This window comes from Notamacropus eugenii, chromosome 1, assembly GCF_028372415.1.
Source record: "Notamacropus eugenii isolate mMacEug1 chromosome 1, mMacEug1.pri_v2, whole genome shotgun sequence".
Lineage (NCBI taxonomy): Eukaryota > Metazoa > Chordata > Mammalia > Diprotodontia > Macropodidae > Notamacropus > Notamacropus eugenii.
Window position 1 is genome coordinate 74515215 of NC_092872.1, and position 25869 is coordinate 74541083.

The 25869-nt window shown below is 35.4% G+C and overlaps 1 protein-coding gene across 20 annotated transcripts in view; it reads right to left on the bottom strand.

The window, feature by feature from the left end:
- Window positions 1-2529: 2529 nt before the first annotated feature.
- The window catches only part of GKAP1 (G kinase anchoring protein 1), a 56521-nt gene continuing 33181 nt past the window's right edge, over window positions 2530-25869 (bottom strand). For 14 of the 20 annotated variants that reach the window (XM_072605483.1, XM_072605449.1, XM_072605381.1 and 11 more), the window contains 8 exons: window positions 24155-24177; window positions 18450-18602; window positions 12162-12263; window positions 9260-9323; window positions 6249-6319; window positions 5263-5340; window positions 3863-3989; window positions 2530-2896 (listed from right to left, as the gene is read on the bottom strand). In XM_072605483.1, the coding sequence (XP_072461584.1) occupies window positions 3909-3989; window positions 5263-5340; window positions 6249-6319; window positions 9260-9323; window positions 12162-12263; window positions 18450-18602; window positions 24155-24177 (572 nt within the window). In that variant the 3' untranslated portion in view covers window positions 2530-2896; window positions 3863-3908. Of the gene's footprint in view, window positions 2897-3862; window positions 3990-5262; window positions 5341-6248; window positions 6320-9259; window positions 9324-10943; window positions 11303-12161; window positions 12264-18449; window positions 18603-24154; window positions 24178-25869 lie in introns of those variants that run through there. The other 6 variants (XM_072605420.1, XM_072605427.1, XM_072605470.1 and 3 more) reach the window with 3 other exon arrangements.

Sequence of the window (25869 nt, forward strand, 5' to 3'; positions counted from 1 at the left end):
TCAGTCACTCATTTTTTTTTCCTGTGTCTACAATCTCTACACCTCTTTAACATTTAATCACCTCTAGCCCTCCCTATGAACATACTCCCCCTGAACAAAACTTTCTCTTGATCCTGTTACTTTCTCATGGTCCATATGTGCTACTTCACTTTTCACTCACTCCTTTGCATTTTAGCTTCATCCCTCATACCTGACCGAAATTGCTCTGATGTTATCAGTAACTTCCTGATCACTAACTGTAATAGCCTTTTCTTTGAGTCCCTTTTCCTAGACCTTCTGAAGCCTTATGCCCTCCTTTTTAATCATCTCTCCTTCTTTGGCTTCTACCTTTTCTCCTCTCCCCCTTCAACAATGGCTTTCCTAAGGTTCAATCCAATGCAACATTATTTGTCCACTAAGAACACGGCACTATGCTAAATGCTAGTCATACAAAGACCAAAAGCAAAGTCTGTCCTCAAGTTACTTACATTCTACTGGAGAAAACATGTACATGAAAAAGTAAACACAAAATACATACCAAGTACAAACAAAATAACTTTTTGGACAGCGGGGGAAGAACACAACTTGGGGGTTATAGAGGACAGCACTTAAAATGACTTAGAATAAATAGAGACCTGACCTCCTAGTGTGGTTTCAACACCTGGCAGCTGCATTAAGGGGCTTTCCCTCTTTGAGCGTCTCCCCCAGAGCAATGTTCATGGCCCTCCCTCTCTTCCTTGGTGCTTCTGAGCTTCACACTTGTCTCCAAACATCTTTTGCCTGACTTTCAATTCAGCATGTCCCAAACAGAATTCTTCTTCTTTCCTTACAAAGTGGTAATTCTTTTGAGTCCCCTGTTGTTGATGGCACTATGATTTTCCCAGAAATCCACACTTGTAATGTCTCAGCTCATCCATGACACCTAATATCCACCTAACGGCTAAGTGCTATCCTAGCTCCACAGTATCTCCCCATTCATCTTCTCTCCATTCTCGTTCCCTCCAACATTGGGCTGGGCTTTTCCCTTAACCATTCTAATGCACAGGTCTGACGATACTGTCTTCTACTGCCTCACAAAGTCCAAAAGTCATGAAACTGAGTCAGAATTTTTAACAATCTGAGTTCAACCTGCTCTTTAAACCTCATTTCCGTACTCCATGCTGCACACTTCCAGGACTTTAATTAAACCAGTTTTTCCACGGTCAATGTCCCCACCCTTGTGGCCTTGTTTTTTCTGCTCCTGAGGCTTCAAGTCTCTTCCAGTTTATATATGCTTCTCCCTTCATGGTCCAGCTCCCACTCCATCTTTCCCATGCAACTTAACCTAATCCCAAGGATCAACTAAAAACTGATCCCTTCATCCTGTCAACTCTGCAGCATTGTGCCATTATTTCTATACCATCTGTACACGTCTAATATTTTCCTACCTACTACACTATAAAATTTGAGGATGTGAAAAAAGAATTGTAGAATTATTTATTGAATTGTAATCCAAAATATTCCTTTTCTTCTGATGGTCCAATCTTATTCATGTTGATACTATTAGAGGCTTAATTTTATTTTAGGCGACATTGAAAGACAGGCTATCTCTGAACACCACTACACACGCCAGTCATTTATTAAGAACAAATGGCTCCTGACTGAAGATGATCACATCAGAGGCACTGTACATAATAGCTGTCTCTCCTTTTATTACTTTTCCACTTCACTTTTCCTTTATCCCAGTTCCATTACTTACTATTTATGCTTTAAATTGTGAAACTCTAAGACAAGGGGGTTGGACTACGTGGCTGCTAAGGTCCTGCCCAGCTCTAGGACTATAGTCTTATATGTCTTTGCATTTATTTTGTTGTTGTATTTTGCAAAATAGGTTCATGTGCCATATTAAAGTAGAATTTTGGTCAAATTTTCTCTCATGTAAGAAGCAGCCCATCTCATAACTTTTCGACCATAAAGCAGAACTACTTTGACAGAGAAGACAACATTCCTTGTTTAGCCTACTTTTACATGTACGTGTGTGTATATACATGTATGTATACATATACGTACATGTACACGTATATATACGTATTCAGACAACATGGCATGATGGATAGAGAGTGGGCCTCAAAGCCAGGCATATCTGGGTTCGAGTCCCACCTCTAATACATACTGGCTGTATTACCATGGGAAAGTCATTTAACCTCTCAAGATTTCAGATGATTCTTAGGACTCATAGTTGCTGAGAACATGATGCACTGCAGTGATGGTGGCAGGTTCCTCCTCTGGGAGTTCTCTAGACCAATGAAATCAGAGATCCAGGCCCTATCTGTGTGACATCTTGTACTTTTCAGGGGTGTAATTTCCACAAGGGCATGGGTAGATCTGTCTCACAATGAGTCACACTACAATGGCTTTCTACTGCATTAAATTAATCTAAAACAACTAAAAAGACATCAAGGGGATAAACAGCGGCAATCACAGCTTTGGTCTCATGTAGTCTATCTTGATAAGCACTAAGCTAATACTTCCACACATTTCTGGGACCTTAAAAAAAATGAAACATACAAATGGAAGAGTAAATTTTATTGATGGATGAAAAACTAAAGTGATGAGCATGGACAGCAAATAGTAAGGATTCACTGAGTTTTTCTGGAATTCTACTTTTCCACTTTTCACTTTAAAGCAACAGAAAAATGAAAGGTTTTAGATGGTTAATCAATTAGTCATTTTAGTTTTTTTCCCCAACAAAAACTGCATAGTTCAGCAGTTGTAGAGCATTAAATATATACACTTTTTTCCAAAACCCTGAAAAGTTTGTGCGTGTGTGTCTGTGTGTGTGTCTGTGTGTGTTTGTGTATGTGAGTGTTGATCTTAATGGCTAATGTGATCACCTACACTGGTCAGACTCGGAGTTTCTTTTCCCTTTTCTGCCACCCTGTAAAGAAAAATAAACAAATTATTTAAGAATTTTCTTCTTTGGGCATTTTCATTTTAAGCATGATTACGGAAATTTATGGTATATACAAGGAAAAGGTGGCTTCTCTGAGCTCATTTTCAACTTGAGCTTGTACACCTTTTCTATGAAAAAATTTAGTTGATCAGTTTCATAGGTTAAATTGGCTTTTGGGCCAGTTTTATCAACTAACTTGAACCATGCTGAGTTGGTAAAGTTCTGTGCTTTCATAACCACTATATTATTTTTAAAGAGTAAACTTTTTCTTCTCTACAACATCAAGATTAAAAAAAATTCAAACAATACACCCACACTGAATCCCTTACACACAGAGCCAAAATCTTAATGAACTGGATTTAGGCAAAAGAAAAACAGTTAAGGTCTAAAAATACCATGAAATAATTACTTTTAAAAGTTTTAAACAAGACTAGTTTCCAGTTAAAAGATTAATTTTAAAATCATTTAGTGCAGTATGTTTAAAATGGTGGCTATGTATTAAGTATTACTGGGGCACATCAGTCTCAGATTTTCTGTTTGTTAGAAGAAGCAGCATTTCCTATTCCTTCTACACACTCACCAGGGGTCTGATTGCTGCTTCTTTTTCTGCTGCTCTGCAATCTGTTCCCTTCTTATCAACAATCATTCAAGAATATTTAGGAAGTATTCACTAACACAATATTCCCCCAAATAATTTTTAACTGGATGAAAGTCCTACTATACTTTTTTTTTTTAAAGGAGATTATGAGAAAGGGGTATGGGCCATGAGAGATGCTCAAGACCTTTGTGGATTGTGAAAGGAAACATTTGGAACCACTGACCTATGTAATGTAATCAGGGAAAAATGGAACCACTTCCCCCGTAAGAAGGAAAGCTCAGTGAGGTATATTTTATGCAAAATAGGTACCACTTGCAAAGTAGGTGCATGCTCATATAGCATAAAACTCTTACCTTGCTTCTCAACTGGCAACAGTTTTTCTATAGGCAGAGGCCTGGATCAAGGGCCTGTCCCAAGGCCTCCCAGGCGAAGGCAGTCCCTTCTCCCTGGGCTGGCAAACTTCAAAGCTAGGGCTGTAGCCTGGGGAGCACATTGGCAGCACAATTTTCACTGGTTCTGGGCTTTCCAGGCCATGGACAGGAACCTATCTCTAATGTAAAAAAAGGTGGCCCTATTCCAACCTCGGGTTTTTCAGTGAGGGTTTACATAATGGTAGTGGGTGGGTCTGTTGTAAGGTACAAGGGCTCTTCTACACAACAAAAAACCACTGCTACTGATCTCAGTTGAGAAGCAGCCCATCCTATAACTTTTTGCCCATAACTATGTTTGAAAGAGTGTGCACTTTTTTCCTCTCAAAAGATTTTATTTGTTACTAATAGATTTTGAAATACTTTTAAAATTTAAAAAAAAATGCATACACACACACATACACAACACACACCTATGTAACTCTCAAATATGGGCTAAAATAAGATTTTAGTCTTCCAACTTTATACACCTTTATCTACAAACTCTTTAGATGAGGAAATGATTGCCGTATAATGAATTATGGGTAGATTAACAATCTGTGGAAAAGGTAATAGAAACTAAAAATAAACATTCTTAGTTTTCATCATTACTTAATATTTAATGTTCCTCTATACTTCATATATTTCAACACTCCAAGCATCTGTAATTTTAGTGGTATGAGAACTCCTTTCCCCTTATGCTTATACCCCTCTATAAATTAGTAGATAAAGCTGCTATGGATGAAAAATTCTTCACCCCATGACCAACCTGGCTATGAGCTTCTCTGAGCACAGCCGGAGGCTGATCCTCAGGTACAGACACAGTCTGTTATGGTAGCCAGAGTCTGTACCACTGGTGTGGCCTCTGAGAACCCAGGGGGACCTCTACACCATGATTAGCACAGTAGTAGGACTTTAGTTGAGGGGACATATTGCATATATCTTTAAAAATAAAATATTTCATAGAATTCTCAATGCCACTACTGCTTCTCCTGAGTTGAAAGCAAAATCCTTTAATATTTCTTAGACTCTTATTGAGTTCTCTCAGTTATTTCTACTTGTATTCATAACAACAGCCTTAAAATATTCTGAACTTTTAATTTTATCTAGATAGTAATCAATTTTGTAATATATATGGTAAGAAAATTTAACCTTCACATAATATTTGTTTCTTACAGATCCCTTACTTAAAATTTAACTTATGCAACCGAACCTCTATGTCTTAGTTTCCTCTACGTCTTAGTTTCCTCATCTGTGAAGTGAGGGAGGTTGGAGCTCATGAGGCCCTTTCCACCTCTCAATCTGTGATCCTCATGAGATCATTCACAGAATCATAACAGGCTTACCTGATATTTTGTTAATTCTGCTTGTAATGCCTTCACTTTTGATCTTTCTTGCTCTAATGCAGCATGAAGTGAAGTCACCTGCAACCAAATAATCAATGAGAAAATCAGTCCCCCCTTTTAAAAAAAATGACTATTGTAAGGAATGTTAACAGTGATTGACAGGAATGATTTTTAAACAAACACACGTCATAGCAAGATCAACAGAAGAGAAATAACTCATAACAACTCATTTTTTAGAAGACAGTGAATGGACTCCAAAATCCATAGTATGATAGATCTAGATCTATAGTTGGAAGGACCTCAGAAGGCCATCTAGTCCAACCCCTCCTTCTAAAGAAAAAAAAACCTAGACGCAGTACGTTTTATATTAACGTTTTTGTTTATTGCATAAACTATCTCCCAATTACATGTGAGCATTTAGTTTTTAAAATTTTGAGCTCCAAATTCTCTCCCTTCTTCCCACTCCTTCCCTTAAGCATTTGATATCAATACATGTGAATGTTAAACATATTTCCATATTAGTCATGTGGTTCAGTACATTTTACATCTTAACAGAGCAATAGCTCAGAATATTTTCTCTAGGGTAAGAAATAGTTTTCTGGAGGTGGAGTAGCCAATGGTGCCATGGAAGGAAGCTTGACTATAGGTATGGATGTGCCAAGAGAATGAGGCATTATAACCCTTGTCCCTGGCTAGAAAGAGGATCATTAATTCCAAAATAAAGTTGGCAGTAACTACACAAGCAGAGAGGGACTAAAACCCCATAGGAGTTGAAGCAAAACGTGGATCCTGCAAAAGGAACACCACTACGACAGGACCCTGTAGGAAAGGACCTGACTCAAAAGTATAGGTTAGAAGACTGCAAGGTAAACATGGTGTTCACTACATGGAGGAAAACTCTTCTCCCTTCCCTGGCTCATGTCAGTACTCTAGAGCAAAGCCTTATTTGTCCATTTGTCCTACGGTTATACCACAAATTTCCTTACCTGTAAGGTTAGTTCATTTTTGATACTTTGTGATTCATCAACTTGAAGAAGTATTTCTGCTTTGTCTTTCACTGACAAAAAGGGAAAAAAAAACAACAGGAGTTTTAGAAACTGTCAAGTAAACTACACAGCACAGGAGTCAGGGTAAGTCTGTCTCTCAAATCCTAAAGTTCAGTAGCTCTCAAACTGCATACTATTTTCACAATATATTTTATTTGCAACCTCTGGGCCTTAATTTGACTCATCTGCCCTTTGCATATTTGTTTCTGACAGGGGAACCAACTCTGGATAGAGATATTGACTCAAAGGGTAAGACTTTGGTTCTCTACTTGGATGGCCTTTCCACATACTGCTTCCATAACCTAATACAACAATAGAGTCCCATTAATAGAGCAGAAGAAATGGCTAGAAGAGCAGAAAGTATCTGTCTAGAGAAGTATTACGAACTCTCTAGTGTAGACTGAGGTAAAATTCCTAAAGAATGTCCAATTTATATGCCTAATCACAAAATATGTAGTTTCTTGGTGCTATGATAGTTATTACTGGAGATTAAGTCTGGGTACAGTAATAACTTCTAATCTACAGAGGAACAGAAACATGTATTTTGCAGCTCAAGTTAAGATGATATTCAAGGAAAAAGTTGAAACTAATATATAAATGTGGTGCCAACATGTGCTGCCCTACATTCCCTTCATGAGGTACAATGAAAGACTTTCAGGGCTGACCTCTTGGCATTAATAGCTCTGTAGGAAAGGAAAGAAAAGAGAAGGTATACTCTAAGATTATATTTCTTATTGGTTCTACATGATTTACTCATATATAACACAAGATAAACAAACAAAAAGTAAAATCCCACCCAATTTTGTGAAGGTTTGAGATTTTACTTTTGGTTACTTGTTGAGCAAACTATTCTGGGAGGTCTTTTTTACTGGCCATTGCTTTAGTGACATTTGCGATCAGGATTTAGTGACATGTCCTGACTGTAACACTGCTGTTGGAATTTCTACCTGTAGTTAAGGTAAACAATGGACCAAGTCCTTCAGTGGGAGTTAATCTATTTATTACTTTCAGTATGCTTTGGGTTATTTCCTTCCTCACTAGAAAGAACACTTTTACATGTAACCTTTTTTGTTTGCATAAAGAATTAATAGGATCACAGATTTAGAGCTGGAAGGGACCTCACATGGCATTTAATCCAACATTTTCACTTTACAGAGACAGAAATGGAGGTCAAGAAAGTCTGAGGTGCCCAATGTCACAGACCCATCACATAGGTCCTTTGACTCAAAATTCATTGATCTTCCCAAGTATCACACTGCAAATATCACATAGATTTCTTGTAAGAGATCAAGTCCTCTCTCTCCCCTTACCTTGTAACATTTGTGAAAAATATTATTCTACAGGTTTTGTCCCTGTCAGCCCAAATTCTTAAGATAATAATAGCTAATTAAAGGTTATTACCCTTAGACTAACTAATTATAAGAAATTGCCAAGTATAGGCCTCTATTCAAGTTAACAGTCACTTATATCTAAGGTTCCTGAATGTCTGTCAAGACCAAGCTGCCCAAAAGACTAATCCTGGGTTCGAAAATACTATCCATGATCTTAGCCACCTGCACCTTGTCCAACCAGAACAGTCAAAAAATTCAAGGACAGACAGAAAACAAGGATCAATTGATAAATTATTTTCAGAAGTAAAACTCAATTCACGTAACACGCACACACGCACAAGAATAAACAATTCACTCTCAAATTACATTGCTGCTGAAGGTTCATGGTTGCCTACCCTCTACAAACATGGGAGCTGACTGTTGGTGTGGAAATAATAATCACTGGTCAAAGAACTTCTTCTCTGGAATAGCTATGTGGCTGGAAGTGCTAGAGTCAGGAAGACCTGAGTTCAAATCCAGCCTCTGACACTTACTCGCCATGTGACCAGATCAAATCACTTAACTCTGGTTGATTCCCGCCCCCTGCCACTGCTTCTCTTCTCTCACAACTAAAAGAAGGAATCTCTTAAGAAAGTATATATGCTTAAGAATTCCTCCATAGTCCCCAAGATATCATAAAAATGGGAAAGGGTCCCACATGTACAAAAATATTTATAGCAGCACTCTTTCTAGTTGCCAAAAACTGGAAATCAAGGGGATGTCAATCAACTGGGGAATGGCTGAATAAATTATGGTATATGAACGTAATGGAGTACTACTGTGCTATAAGAAATGATGAACAGGAAGACTTCAGAGAGGCCTGCAAGGACTTATATGATCTGATGCTGAGTGAAAGGAGCAGAACCAGGAGAACTTTGTGCACAGCAACAACCACACTATGCGAGAGTTTTTTCTGGTAGACCTGGAACTTCGTAATAATGTAAGAACTTTAAAAAAAAAAATTCCCAATGGTTTTCTAAGGCAAAATGCCTTCCATACTCAGAGAAAGAACTATGGAATTCATTCACAGAATGTAGTAGATCGTGTGTGTGTGTGTGTGTGTGTGTGTGTGTGTGTGTGTGTGTGTATTATGTTTTGATTTGTTATTTGACTTCTTCCATTTATTTTAGTTTGTCCACATAGCATGACTATAGTGAAAACGTATTCAGTAGGAAAGTATATGTAGAGTCTATATAGAATTGTATGCCGTCTTGGGGAGGGAGGGGGGTGATTGAGGGTAGGTAGGGGGGTAAAAATCTAAGTTTTATGGTAGTGATTGCAGAACATTAAAAATAAATAAATAAATAAATTGAGGGGGGGAAGAATTCTCTCCATAGGTTCAATAATTTTCAAGGAAATGAAATTCAAAGATCCTATCTAGTGAATATCATCTTGTAATGTAGTAAAGTCTTTCAAGCGTGATTAGTAATAGCTCAATGATCAGGGATCATTAAATATGATGTTTGGGAATCTCTCTGTGGGTCAATATTGTTAAATTTATAAATTATATCTAAAAATATGAAACATCCCAAATACGATTGTTCTAAATCTAGAAAACACATAAAGACATAAATTACTTACTTTCACCTTCTTGTAACATTTTCAATAACTGAGCATTCCTGGCTTTTACTTCTTTATATTTTGCCTAATTGTCAAAGAGAACAAGATTGTTTAGTTTTCAAGGTAAACAGTACAATATGTGAATCAAATCGTGAACTAAAAGTTATAGGCTTCCTCATGGACAGTTGAAGAGATTCAATGTATGAAAATTATTTATACAGGACATTGTATATTGCCCTCAATTAAGGTCCCCCAACATTTTTTTTTGCATTTCAATCTACTAGCTCTATGATTTTATTAGTTTATTTTTCTCACTTAACAGTACTTTATTTTTTCCAATTATATATGTAAAGATAGTTTTCAACATTGAGTTTTTTAAGGTTTTGAGTTCCAAATTTTTTCCCTCTCTCCCATCCTCCTTCCCCAAGACTACATGCAATCTGGTATAGGCTTTACATGTACAATCAGTATTAAACAGATTTTCACATCAGTCATAAGGTCCTGATTTAAAATTACTATATAGTATCTGTATAAAAATGCAGATACTAATATTACAAATGATTCAAAATGAAGGGTGAAAGGACGAGGGCAAAGGAAAGAAATTAATATAACAAAATTTTCCTTAAAGGATTTTCATTCTTCTCAAAAAGAAACCCAGACAAGAAAGTAATTCATTTTCAATATTATTTCAGATAACACAGATCACACTAATTATTCACTTGTTTCAATGCCTGAATTACTTCATAAGTAGAAACCTATGTGACTGACATGCAACAGCAATTTACTGAAATAGGCCTGGGACTTCCTTTTCAAATGTCTAGTGTACTCTTCTTTCATTTTAATAATTACACAGATAAATGTTAACTTCAGAATATAAGGCATTGAAAAAACATTTCTTCAAATTACTGTCTATACCACAGGGACTCTTTTCACATATTGTCTTAGATGAGAAACTTAAGGTGAAGTCTTATTACAGGTTCTACTCGTAAGGATAGAGATTACTAATAATTTTAGGAAACTGCATTTTTTTAAATATCTAAAGACTATTGTACAAGAAATTTCTTTTTTCCCCTTAACACATATGGAAAAACACACAGGTTATTTGATTAACATATAAAAGGAAAATTTAAGTTCTATGATCAATTAATTAATAACATCCACTGAAAAATAGATATAAAAGCACTGCAAAAAACCAGGCACTATGGTAGATACAAATAATTATAAAGCTAACATTTCATCTTAAAATGTGCAAAATGCCATATAAACATACATACATATACACACACACACACACCCATATCTCACTTGAGATTTACAACCAACAATCCCTGTGAGGTATATAATACTGGTAGAATTATCACCATTGTAGATAAGGAAACTGAGGCTCAGAAAATTTGAATTATTTGGTCACAAAGGTAGTATCAAGAGACAGGATTTGAATCCAAGTCTTCCTGACTCCATATTCACAATTCTACGAACTATGTCTTACAGGTATTGTAAAGGGTTGGACTAGATCAGCAATTCTTAACCTAGGGTTTGTGAATTTGTTTTTTTAATATTTCAATAACTATATTCCTACAAAAAATTATTTCCTTTGTAATTCTACATATTTTATGCACTTAAAAAAACACTGTTCTGAGAAGTTCACTGGCTTCACCAGACTCTTTGGAAGAAATGGGCTCAAAAGTCCTTTCCAGCTCAAAGTCTGAGCTTTAATGTTTGATTTTAATTAAGGAGGTATGCAACACAAATATAAAAATATAGGTGATCAAGAAGCACATACGACACATCACAGTTATAATATTGTATAAAGTACACAATTTATATATGATCAAGCAAATGCAAAGGCTAAATGAGAAGGATGTTGAAGATCACAAAAAGTTTCACCAAAGATACAAATCCTAAACAGATTTGAAGGTGAGAAGAGACACATTGGAGGGCTATAACATGTAGGACATTTTAGTTTAAGCAAAGAAGTCATCATTTGGGATTCCTTAGTGTAGGGGTTCTTAATTCCAAAGTCCCCCAAGGGGTCCATGGATAGATTTCATGGGGTTTGTGGACCTGAATGAGAAAAAAATACATCTTTATTTCAATACAGTTGATTTCCTTTCTAATTCTTATTTTATTTTATGCAGTTAAAAACTTTATTCTGAGGAAGGGTACATAGGTTTCATTAGAATGTCAAAGGGGTCCATGAATAATAAAGGTCAAAAACCCTTGCCTTTGAGGTAGAAAAAACATCTACGTGTGGGGTGGAAGACAGTCAATCAGTCAATAAGCATTTATTAAACACTTATAAATGCTAGACGCTGAGGATAAAGGTAAAGGCACAGCAGCACAGTCCTCACCTTGAAGGAGTTCATTCTAATGGAGGAGACAACGTAAGACAACTACGTATATACAAGATTTATTCAGAGTATACAGCAGGTAATCAGAAGAAAGGTGCTAACAGTGGTGGGGAGAACTGGGGAAAGGCTGCCGCCCAAGGCAAGGTTTGAATTCGTCTTGAAGGACTAAATGTCACAGACGTGGAGAAAGGACATTTTATCCCTAAGGGTCAACCAGAGAAAACCATAAAGTCAAAAGAAGCAGTGTATGTTGAACAACAGTCAGCTGGGCAGTGCAGCTGAACCACAGAGTTGGTAGAAAAAAGAAAAGTAAGAAGGACCACCTTGTACAAGGCTTTAAAAGCCAAAGAAGATTTTACATTTGATCCAGGAGATAACAGGTTTATAGTAAGCCTAAGTACAATTACCATTCAGATATATCATTGATTACAATTTTTAAAACTCACATAATGATACAGCTAAAAAAGAATGACACTGCTACCAAAAACTCTTATAATTACTTATAACTAGGAAAACTTTAGGATAACAAAAATAGGCAATACATTTCACTTTGCAATAGTAACTAAACAGACCTCCCACTGAGTGATGTTATTTTTCAACTTCTGAATTTCAGCATCTTTCCTTTCAAGTTCCAACTTTAATCTTTCGGTTCTTCCATCTTTCAAGTACACCTCCTAAAAAACAAAATAAAACAAATATAAAATCCATTGCTTCAGAAGTAAAATTTTCCCATCATGCTTTGTTTAAAAAAGTTCTTTTTGGAAGTTTAGCTAAAAAGGAAAGACTTGATTTGAGTTTCTTTTTCAAAAGTAACTTCAAGTTCCTAACCAAAGATTCCCCTCTTTCTGTTAATATATCAATAAATTAAAATTTTGTGATCAATCTAAAACTTTAAATATATACCTCATAACAACATCATGTCTCTAAAATATGTGCAGGTCCCTTAAAATAATCACATTAGTAATACACTTGCTTTTTCTTTCATTTAAAAGAAAGTCTTTTTTAGTTTTTACTACAAGCATAACTGACAAAATTCTCTTAAAAAAACTGTCTTTGTTCTTCTACCTTAAGTGCACATTCAATATAGCTTAAAAGCAAAAGAGTACCAAAGCCAGTCTGGACTTAGATTTCTACAGAAAATGGCTTAGGAATATACAAAAATAGGATACATTTTGACAAACAACTTTCCAAAAAAGTACTCTCTTACTTCTTAGTCCTTATTCTTTAATGCATCATGTGCAGTTCATTAGAAATCAATGTCTTCACCTCATTTCAGTACAAAACCAATGATCACATCTACATGCATATTCTCTCCATCAATTCATATAAAATTCCATCTTAACATCCTCTACAGAATTACAGGTGCTTCTTATTCACAGCCATCCTCGACAGTTTACAGGAGGCCACTTCCTAGGTCGCTCACATTTCAGACCGCTGCTGTGCTCAAGTACTTCCTCACCCTTGTAGTTCTTGTCCTCATCATGCATCTCAATGACCTTAAGACTTCTAAGACTTAAAGAATCATTGGAAATACATTATAGCCCACATCTGCTCAACATGACTCTCCATGTTTCTTGAAACTTCTGATTTTTCAGAGATTGGTCTTCTAAGAGTCACAATCACCAGGGGAACATCTGTGTCCAATCGATGGATCTTTATGCCAGGGAATAGCTTCGAAGTGTTGAAAGCAATGAAAAATACCCCAAGTCCAACCAGCCCACTCTCTTCCTTAAATTCAAGTTCTGGATACTATTGTCCACGATTTTTCCATTCTTTTGATATCCTTCCCATCCTGAGATATTTTATAAAATAACTCCTCAGTGCTACAAGATTTTGTCACCTCCTGCACAAATTTCTTTGGTGTGCACAGATCATCTTCCTGATTTAATCTTCTGACTTCAGGTGCCATTTTAATTTCCTCATGTAGTACATCAAGAGAACAAGATGTTAAGAATCCAAATATGTTGATTCCACTGCCATTGATGATGAAAACAAACTGTTACAGAAAATAGGGACATCTGTTCCATTTTTCCATTTAATGTTGTCTTCATTCCAGTTTAATATATGAATACCCTTGGGATGATGTGGTTCCACTTGGGTCTCTAACCCAAACTTTCTATAGGCTTGTTTTTTTTTTAAACAAGTCTACAGAAAACTCTACTTAAAATCATGCTTACCTCGGTTCTTTAAACTTTTCTCTTTCCATTTCTTCTGTCTTCAGCTTTACTTCCAATTTAATGATATTTTTTGAATGTGTAACAAGAAATATGCTGTCTGCTCTCCATCCTGTCCAAACTAAAGTCAAAAAACCTTTCACTCATGTACTCTCTGCCATACTCTGAAAATGCAAGCAAACAACTCTGCAAAGTATTGCTACTTCTCTGCAAATATCCCAAACTGATATGCTGAGTAAATGCTCTTCATTCACCAAACTTTTAGAAATCCTACAGAATTCAATTTTCTCATGTTTCCTACAAAAGGCATTCTTTATCTATGGAGTAAGAACACAGTGAGATGTTTTAGAGTATAACGCCATTAATACATAAAAACTCAATGCTGAATTTAGATACCAGTGTGTTTCCTTACACCTAACCACAAAACAAAAGTACATGGAGAAGCCTAATGCATATTAAATGATTTGTTAATATCTGCAAAGGTTAAAAACACCACAGAGAAATGCAAGGAGGTAAAACTGTCTGTACTATGAACAGTTTGTATCTAAACATTCTTAATCAGAATCCTAATTATTGCTACTCAAATTCAGAGTTAGAAGAGAACTTATATTCACTGTTAGATCCAAAACTTTATTTCACCTATGAGAAAACTGAGGCAATAAGGATATAAAATTATTTGCACAAGGTCACTCAGGTAGTCAGAGGCACAACTAATATTAGGATTTAATTCTCCTAATTCCAAACCAACCATTCTTTTACACCACAACGCTACTCTTAAATTCTGAAATGGCAGAGCCGATTCTCATAAAAGATTTTTCCATCTTTATAAAACAAGCTGTTTTGATCTATCTGAGTATGATTTTGGATGCATCCTTTAAATTCCCTAGGCCTCATTTTCCTTATCTCTAAAAGGTAGGGTCCACCCTTGATTACTTTTAAGGTTCCTTTTAACTCTAATTCCTATGACTATAATTTGTTTGATGCAGATATTATTATCCTAAAATTTTTACACATCTAGTCATAAGATTGTACTTTTGTTTAAATTATTTTCTTATGGTTATTTTAAAAGATCTGGCATTTTTTCTGGCCCCTTTTGGTACTGAGATATTTTATTGAAAAGTATTCTACAAGGTTTTGAGTTCAAAAGATAAAGACAGATGCCACACATTTCTGACCCCCATCTTTTCTACTTCAGTACTTTAAAAATCCATGATATGTCAAAATGAGCCCTTCCTCTACCAATGCAGAACACAGTTAAATCTTCTTAAGGGCTATGGCTAAAAAAAGCCACTTAAAAAAAAAAGCTGACAAAAAAAGTCAACTTAGGTAGATTCTCAAACAATATACAACCACATAAGAGTAACCTCTCCAGCTCTGTAGTACCTGCCAGAACTTGCGCTCTTCTGGCATAGCATTCAAAAACTAAGGTCATCTCAACAACTAAAATGAAGCTCTAGACTAGGCTCTCAGTGTATGACCCAATATGGCTCTAACATTACTTAAAGCACTCTTCAATTTCCAGCTGTACCTCACCTTAACCATATATGTGTTCTGAAAGTTCTGAAACCATTAAAGAAAACAATATTTTGCAAATGTTATCATATTTGAAAAATACCAGAGGAACTTTTAGTTCAAAGAATTCTAAAATAAATTTTTTATAAAGAGAAAACTTGATAAAACCCCCAAAATTAATGCCTAATCAAATTCAGATGTCCACATACTAGATTTGATAAAAATGGAGTTCATCTATATTTTACTTTTCTATAACTTCTACAATTTCCAAGAGTAATTAGAGGTGCTGTTTCATAAGTGTATATTTATATAAAGACCTTTAAGAAAGCTCTTACAACATATTTATATATTAACTATATACAAGGTTAATCCTATGTTAACATGGTTAACAGGAATGAATGAGGTTTTCGTTCTGGCATCACCAAAAAGAAGACACCACTTAATCAATCTTATTTTTTCATGGTAAGGTTCACATTTCATCATTTCTAATCAAGTTAGCACTTGGCCTTGTACTTGGCCTTCAAAAAGCAGAGATTGGCAAGACAGATAGGAGACCATTAATTGGACACAGACTCCAGTTCTCTGTAGGGAATTCTATGCTATCACACAGTCACTCAAATGCATAAAGGGAATGACATGGTTCCAGAGTTAGCAGCGGGTCAAAGTAACAGTGGTGCCATTCTGGAGTTCCTGGACTAAAGACTTTTGAGTCAAGAGAAAAGCTCTAAGATCAAGCAAAGATTGTGAAGAATGAAAAGTGTGTCTTAGAACTGGAGAAGGCAAATGGTGCCTCAATTTAAAAGAGAAAAAGAGAGAGACGAAGAGAGAAACAGAGAGAAAGAGACAAGAGAATAAAGTCTTCAAACTGTAGGCCACATGGCCTGATTTCAATTCCCTGGAATCCTAGAATTCATTATTGCTGAAGAGACAGAATATTTAGAAAAAGAAATGGCACAAAGAGCCAGAATGGCTTCATCAAATCATGCCAGACTTATTTTTGTTTTTGAAAGGGTACACACTCACCAGATTAGGGGAATGCTGTAAATTTTAGTTTACCTAGATTTTGGCAAAGTATTTTCTAAATTATTACAGCTAATTTTGTGGAAAAGATGGAAAAATTTGCATTAAATTACAATACTATTAGATGGATCTGAAATTGGTTGAAGGGCTGGACACAAATAATATTAATGGTTCAATGCCAACTGGACAGAAAGTCTCCAGTGGAGAAAGCATTCAGGAAGAGATATGTGCTTGATTCTGTACTGTTTTTATCAATAAGCTTGATAAAGGTATAGAAGGAATATTTATCAAATTTTCACAGATGAATAAATCTGGGAAGAATAACTACCACAGTGGATTAAATAATCAGCTTCCACAAATATAGAGCATAAGGATAAATCTAACATATTGAAATTCAACAAGGATAAACATGAAGTCTCATATTTGGTTTTACAAAATCAACTTCATAAATACAGTATGAGGGAGGTTTGAAGAATATTTTGGGGTTTTGGTAGATTGCAAACTCACTATGAAATCAGCAACATGATGTGGGAGCTATAGTGAATGTGATCTTGGGCTGGTAGAAGAAACGCATGGCTTCCAGGAATAAGGATGCAATAGTCCTGTTATACCCTGCCTTAGCCATAACCATATCTTTTAGCAGTGTTCAGTTCTAAGTGATAATGATTTAAGAAGGACACTAATGCAGTAGAGCAGAAGACAAGTAGGATGAAGGAACTTGGGGCATGTCATAAGAACGAATTACAAGAAATGGCAATGTTCTACCCAGAGAAGCCTAAGGAGAGCTGTGTTCAAATATTTCATGGACTTTAGATGTTGAAGAAGGATCAGAATGTTTCTATGTGGCAAATCTAGAAGCAATGGGTGGGAGTTGCAAAAAGGCAAATTTTGCCTTGATGTCATCAGAAAAACTTCCTTAACAATCAGAGTTGTTTAAAAGTAAAATGTATTACCCATGAAGGGTAGTGGGTTTCTCTCATTGGATGCCTTCAGGCACTGCCTGAATAACTTACTGGTTATGAAACAGCAAGGAATTTTTTCAGGTAGGACTACATGACAACTGAGGAAAACCAGGTAAAGATCCATTCTGTCTAACAAACCTGGACCATTCCCTTGATACCCAGATATCAAGGGTAAATAAAGACCCACTGGAAAAGAACTGTCTTGATTGCTTGTTTCCTATAGTTTTTACATTTTCTGTAAGATTAAATAAAAACTATCCTACATTCAATAATTGGTTACAAGAGTGTTTACACAGGAACTGAGGGCCCTTTACCTTTTTCTCTTTTTGTATAGATGCTGTTAGTACTTAGTCAATAAAAGTCAATGTAGAAAATATGATATTCTACTATAAATATAAATAAGCTTTTATATTGACTGTATTGACCACTGCCAGCAATATCTTCTACTGAACTTATAGGAAAGCTTATTTAGAAATAGTTTTAAATTTTTTAAGTGCCATGTAGAAAGAAAAAGAATGTAATGGAACAAAGCAGAAATACAGACAAAATCCCCAACAACTCATAACTGAATTAGCCCCGTTCTTAGCCACAATTCTAGCATTACTCTACAACTTCTTAGCCACTGCCATCTTCATAGTAAAACTACACTCAGATGAACTTGCCCCAGTTTTCCTGGATTTCCTGTAAAAAAGCATTGTTTCTGAAGGTGATGAAAGCTTTAAAGATCAGTAGCTGAGAAGCCAACTTTTTCAATATCTTCTCCCTTTATCCATTAATTCCTTCAGCCCAAGACCTAGTGATTTCTGCAAAGATTTTCACGAAAGCCAAAATAGCTAACATTAATAGTCAAAAGACGTTTAGGTTTAATTTGATCCTCATAAAAACACCATGATATTTCCATTTCAGAGGTAAGGAAAATGAGGATCACCAAGTCAAATGATTTGTCAAAGGTCACAAAGATAGGAGGTAACAAAGCTGAACTCTAGGACTGAGTTCTGGGACTTGGGGTACATAGGCTTTTCTTACAGTAAACTACATTTCAAAATAAAATTATATAGGCAAACTTATGGGAACTGAAACAGCTTTACTCTATAAAGTTATAACTCAATTGGTTATATCGGGAAAATACACATTTTAACCTCAGTATTAAAATGTTCATTGTGCTTTTAAGAGAATTTCCTACTTTACATGCCTGGCTGTGTTCATGGGCTGTACAATTATCTGTTCCGTTATATTCTGTGAGCTGTTCTCTTCTCTTTTCTCTAATAAGAATTTTATGAACATCATCTTCCAGTCTATTGAAGAATCCTCCATCATGTGATAAAGTCTGGGAAGAACTCAATTCCTGCCAAAATGAATTATGATTTACTATCATTCCACACATAAAGGTCAACATAATCTACCCACCCACCAAAAGTAGGGCAGAAAATGAAAAGCCCTAAGTATAGAAGTTGTCCCCCACTTCTTCTCTTCCTTTTCTTGCAAGTCCCTTCAGAGGGGAGAAAGTAGAAAGGCATGGAATGCCATTCAGGAAAAAGCAGAGAGAAACACAATGGCCTTACTTCTATCCCTGGTGCCTCTCCTCGTTTTTTTGAAGCTAAATACTTCAGTCTTTAGATATGATTTTAAAACAATTTGGATGTCTTCAATGCATGGACAAAATGGGTAGTTAAGCAAAAATGTCCAAATATTTCCTCAACTATGCACTGCTGGAAATTTCAATCTATCTACAGGTAAATTTCACTTCTTCCTTGAACTTTCTATTGTGGAAACACAAAGGTGAGAAAAGGTAAGTGCCAAGTCTCTTTTATTCCCTAAGTTACACTTAATTCCCATATTTTCAAATAAGGGTGAGTCACCACCAAAAGTTTCCCCTAGTCTTTTATAGGTTTACTTTACTCATTACTAAGTAAAGAGTAACATCGACAAGCAATAAAAACTGAGGTTCTTTTCTGGAATGTAAAGTGTCTGAAAGCAATTGTTTAGCCATATGATACTTCAAGCTTCAAAAGGTCTAATGTTTCACTGGAGAGATTATTACTATTAGCAGAGCCTCCTACCCTTTCATTCCTTACATTCTGGCCCCTGCTACTGCTTCACCCTTTATTGACATAACTACCTTCTATATACTCTCAGGACTAGCCACTTGCTAGGCCACTTGCTGTTTCTTATACATGACACCTGCTCTTCTACTTCTGCATTTGTACCAGGCTGCTCTCCTGTCTAACATGCACTCCCTTGTCTCACTTGTCTCTCAGAACCCTTCAAGTGACACTTATATGATCTCATCCTCCCAGTTGCTAGTGCTCTTTCTTCCCAACAACCTTTTAATCATCATATAAATTCTTTGTAAACTTATCTTGTTACACATATATGTATATTCTTTCCCCTACTTCTCCCCAAATCCTCCTCCCATTAGAAGCTCCTGGAGGGCAAGGATCATTTCCACTTTTTCTCTGCATTCCCAGTACTTGGTATAGACCCTAATAAATAGTAGGTGCAAAATAAATGTCTGTTGACTGATTGAAGTAATTTTATGAGTTGCTGCACCCAAAAACTCCACCTACTAATTCTATAGTAATAGCCAAAGTTTAATAGAATTTAAGGTAAATTAATTAGAACTTGAATTAAATTTTCAAAAAACAAATTTCCAAAAACATACTACAATAAAAAATCATTTTAAAGAGCTAAAGACATAATACCATTTCTACAAATATTGCTGTGCTGCTCCATCTCCAATTTCATTATAAGAACTAATCTTAGAAATGCCCATGAATTTTACTGATAAAATATTTTCATTAGAGGACAAATAAAGTGAAAGACAACACAGGTCAACTCACCAATCTACTTTTCCCTATGTATATAATCATTTTAATTACAATGAATAAAACAATGAAAATTATTTTGAAGAAGCAATTCAAATTACATCCTCTTCAAATATCCTTCTAATGACAAGTCAGATCAAGAATAATATTTCATTTGTGAGGAAGGACTGCTGATAAAATTCAAAAGCTCTCTTCTATCCACGTTGCCTGTTGTGGCAGTTCACAACCTGAAGCAACTGCTTGCTTCACAAGCAGCATTTTGCTCGGAAAATTGTAGTAAATAAAAAACATGTAATTAAGTGCTCAGTGGCCCATGTAGGGAGGTTTCCAGTTTGTGTTCATTCCAATGGACACCTTCCCCTTTCCCTCGGGACTGCCTCTGTGTCCTCCTTTCTCTGTCCTCTATAGGAGCCCTTTATGTTGCTATCACCTTTTCTTCCACCTAAGTTTTTCTCTCCCCACTACCTGAAACATGTAGTTCCAGGCAAAACTTCCCTTATTCTCCTAGCAATTCTATCTTGTAAGCTCTTTTGAAGCACTTTTTATACCTAAGAACTGATGTAAACTAGTTATTTGTAACATATATAGTTAGCAGACTATAAGCCCTAAGAGGACAGGAACAATATTTTATCTAAATTTTTAAACTCTTCCACCCCAACATGTGTGTGTGTGTGTGTGTATGTGTCAACACATCATTTATATATGGTTATATATGTATATACATACACACACATATAGTATTTAGTAAATGTCTAATGAATTCAATAGTAATCCTCTAAATTTTCTAAAGGTTTTTAGAAGGAAACTGATTGGCATTTATGAAAATAAAATTAAGTAACTTTAAAAAAGCTAACCCTGTCTTTCACCAAATGTAAATAGCACTATGCCTGATCTTTCTTACCTCTTCCTTGTTCATGGACTCTTTGTTTTGGTTCTTGTTCCTGAAATTACCCCATCCAAACCTTCTATATACCTCTTTAATCCCTTTTCTATGTTTGTTCTACACACATCATGTCCTCACATGCAGAAGTTGCAGATCCCAATTTTTACCAATGTTACCAATAAATACTACTATTAGCTGAAAAAAGGGATTAAATAACTTTATATTTTATTTAACAGAAAACCTTCCAGACTATCTATCCACCTTTCTTCATGAAGGAAAATCCTATCATATCAGACCCTGTAGAAATTCAGTGGAAAGAGGCATTAATGAGTTCTGAGAAGCCTTCACAGAAGACTTTGGACTTTGAGGAAAGGAACAGAATTTAGAGAGGGGGAGAGGCAAGAAAAGGACACTCCAGAGCAAGGAAACAACAAAAGTAAAGCCAGATCAGAATAGAGGGAATACAGTGGTAAACAGACTAACCAATCTAGTGGGAAGGGTATAAACAAAGTAATACTTGGAAATATACTGAGTGGTTATGGAAAGGAGACATTATGAGCTGCCATGTAAATAAGGTAGAGGCGTTTAGATCTGATAACACTTGTCAAAAAGAAGCTATTGAAGGTTTCCAAACAGGAAAGTGACATGGTAAAAAAAAAAAAAAATGCTTCAAAAAGAATTGGCAGAAGTTTATAGGATGAACCAGACAGAGAAACACCTGGAGTTATAGAAACTTCAGCTAAGAGGCTGTTGCAATAATATAGATTGGGGTAATATAGTAATAATATGTTCAGTTTTCAGATATAAATCAGTAATATCCCTTTGTTAGAGCCATCTGTAAACACAGAGTAGCTCTGATAAATTTCTAAAGAAATGGCATATATGGATATTTAAACACTGAAGTCCTAGACAACTCCAAATATAACATGTCATACCATCCATGCAAACTTCCCTTACTCTCCTAGCAATTAGGAACTCCAAATATAACAATTTAACTTGGTGGTGTATTTTAGAAGATTAAATATGCAAAAGGTATAAACAAAGTAATACTTAGAAATATACTGAGTAGTTATGGAAAGGAGACATTATGAGCTGCCACGTAAATAAGGTAAAGGAGTTTAGATCTGACATACTGGTCAAAAAGAAGCTATCGAAGGTTTCCAAGCAGGAAAGTGACATGGTTAAAAAAAAAAACCAAAACTGCTTCAAGAAGAATTGGCAGAAGTTTATAGGATGAACTAGATAGAGAAACACCTGGAGTTATAGAAACTTCAGCTAAGAGGCTGCTGCAATAATACAGATTAGGGAAAAATAGTAATAACACATTCAGTTTTCAGATATAAATCAGTAATATCCTTTTGTTAGAGCCATCTGTAAATGTAGAGGAGCTCTGATATATTTCTAAAGAAATGGCATATATGGATATTTAAACATTGAAGTCCTAGAGAATTAAGAACTCTAAATGTAACAAGTTAATTTGGTGGTATTTTAAAGATTAAATATCCAAAAATGTAATTTTTCCTTTGACTAATTTCTTAGTGTCATAAAAGAGAACTAAAGGTAAATTTTCAAAGGTACAAAGTTCCTTCAGCCATATTTCTTGTTGTTTAGATCCTGGTTATATCTGACTTTCCATGACCCCATTTGAGGTTTTCTTGGTACAGCAACTGATCCAGTTTGCCATTTCTTTCTCCAGTTCATTTTACAGATGAAGAAACTGAGGCAAATAGGGTCAAAATGACTTGCCCAGGGTCACTAGCTGCATCTGAGGCCACATTTGAACTCAGAAAGATGAGTCTTCCTGACTCCAGGGTCAGTGTCCTATCCATTGCATCGTTTAGTTGACTCTTCAACCATATTAAGATTCTCACAGAAGTTATTTTTATTATCCATTAACAGCCCATTTTCTTTCTGTTAGAATAGATTTTAGAAATATAGCAAACAATGGAAAGATAGCCAGGGATAGGTATATTAACCTTCAAGATAAGCACCTGTGCCTAATATCGTGGGTAGCTGTTTATTTACCAGGCTATAGCAATTAAGATTTATTTTGGAAGATATTGTTGTAAAAATTGTAAAATAGTTTAGAAGTAGGTTAAATAATAACCCAAGAGAGATGCACAAAAATCTCCATCTCCAGAGAGGATCAACATTGGAAGTGATTACTTTAAACTGCACTTGGGTAACTATATATGTAATAGTTCATAAACAATTATATATGACTTTAAACTCTAGAAATTATTAAAAAAAGGTAAGTTATTATGCTTTATACTTTGATTATAATCATAAGTGTTTTTATAATAATTACATATAATTATAAAATGTTTTTTATAATCATTATTTATGGTTTTCTTCCTTGGCCTAGTAATAAAAAAAGTAAAAAAATGTTTAGGAATAAAAATATATATATTTAAGATAGAAATCAAAGTACATTAACAACAAATTCATTCTTTATTTGGGCTGATGGTGGCGACTATGCTGATAATAAGGACTGCTGGTAACATTATACACAGACATGAAGAAAGGCAATAACACATTCAATTTCCCTGAAAATAATTCAGAAAATAATTAATATTTTGTCAGTATTCAAAGTTATTTAAATAAGACAATCCTCAATTAAAGCATGAATATGGTTTCAAGCAGTAGTACTCTCTAATCTTACCAAGTCTGTAGAAAGCTACAAAGCCATACCTCAACAAATAGCTCTCTGGAATAGAAAATTATGTTAACCTGAGAGATGGTGAAGGTTTATACTACCCTCTAATGGTAAAAAGATATAAATCATATTGGCTTTATAACTTCCAAAATTTCCTTTCAAACATACATTTTACTTCCAAACAATTTCACTTCCATGAAGACCATACAGTATGTTTGAAATGGCTGCATAACATTTATCATTTTCCTATTCTACACAACTTCACTGAAGTTTTGAGCTTAAGTGTGTAGTATCTTCTGACTAAATAGAAAAGTCTACTGGCAGGTGGTACTTTATATTAATATGAATTTTCATATTTACTTTACTAAGATGTAGTACATTCTTTTTAACTCTTCCAAGTTGTTGCTAGTTCTATTCAAGACAGTACTGTTATTTAATGAATAATCTGGCATTATCACAAAATTATTAAATATTAAGTTTTTTTTAAAAAAAAAGAAAAGAACTTCCTGTGACAAAGGCTAGTTAAGACTTACCTCAGTTTTTTTACTAAGGTGATCTGTAAAAGAAAAAGAAAAAAGATAATAATTCCCTAAATAAAATGGAAACATTTACAATTTAAACACCAAATGGTTTCCAAACTAGAGAGAAATTAACATGACATAGATTTAGTCAGCAAGTGACTTTCCTACCCATCTAGAGACATCACCAAAGACACCTAGAGACACACCCAAAATTTTGCACAACTGTTCAATTTGTTCCCTTTGAATTCCGTTGTTCAACTGTTTCAGTCATGTCTAACTCTCTGTGACCTCACTTGGGGTTTTCTTGGCAGAGATTAATGGAGGGCTTTGCCATTTCCTTCTCCATCTCATTTTACAGAACAGGAAACTGAAGAAAACAAGGTTAAGTGGCTTGCCCAGGGTTACAAAGCGGGTGTCTGAGGCCAGATCTGAACTCAGATCCTCTTGACTCCAGGGTGCGTGCTCTATTACCTGCACCACCGAGCTGATCCTCCACTTTTAACTATGTCCAAAACTGCACTTTCTCCCACACTTAGCTTTTTCTCCTTTCATCTTCCCTCATTTTGTTTGGTAGCACTACCATTCTTACAGTTATTCAAGTTCAAGGCTTCAATGATAGCTTTCTTCTCCTTCCTTCCCTCATAAACTTCTCTTCCATGGACTTTGTTATGGTCGAACTGACTTCACTTCACCTTCCTCCACCTTCACACATATACCCAGGATACTCCTCACTCCTAGAACTGACTCCTTTCACATCTGCCTACTGACACTCCCTTCCTTCAGGTCCTAATCAGGTGTCACTTTCTCTATCAACACTTTCTGAATCAAGTTATCTTTCAACGGTTATGTTTAAAAAAACAAAAGAACAAAACAAGACCCTATCTAGGTTCCCTCTCTTTACCTTTATCTTAACCTATTCTATGTCATTCTTACTGGAAGACACCAGAGACTATGTTTTTTCATTTTTGTATCCTCAGCACATAACACACTGGAATTTCTTAATAAATGTTTGCTGAATTACTGGAGTGTTTGATCTTAGACCAGGTTTTTAAGAGATATTTAGGTTTTTGTATTTTCTCAAGGCACATTAATTTTTTTTTTGGCACATTAATTTTTTAAACAAATTTTCCCCCTCTTCAAATCAATTAAAATTTTTATTTTTAAATTTTAAAAAGCCAATAACAATAATAGCTGACATTTATATAGGGTGCTATATGCCAGGCACTATGCCAAGAGCTTTACAATTATTATCTCAATTGATCCTCAGAACTACTCTGGGAAACAGGTACTATTATTAATCCCACTTTACAGATGAGGAAACTGAAATAAAAAAAGGTTAAGTAATTTGCCCAGGATCACAAAGCTTATTAAGTGTTTGAAGTCGCATTTGAACTAAGGTCTTCCTAACTTTAGGCCTGATAGTACTTCCACTTCTGTACCAGCAGCAGAAATATAAGTAATGCTACAAGAGAAGCAACATGGCACAGGAAACAGCTGCAAAGACTTCAAAAATCCTACCTCTGACATATATTGGCTACAGGAACCTGGGAGCGTCATTGAATACCCCAAATAACTCTCTAATTCCATAAGATGAAAAGCAGTTACTGAAATGGGTTTCCTCAGCAGGAGTTCCCTACACCCAATGAAATCACAGGTCTACACATAGACACACACTGCACTATACTACTAGGGAATGAAAAAACAGGATCAAATCACAGCTTTTGTCA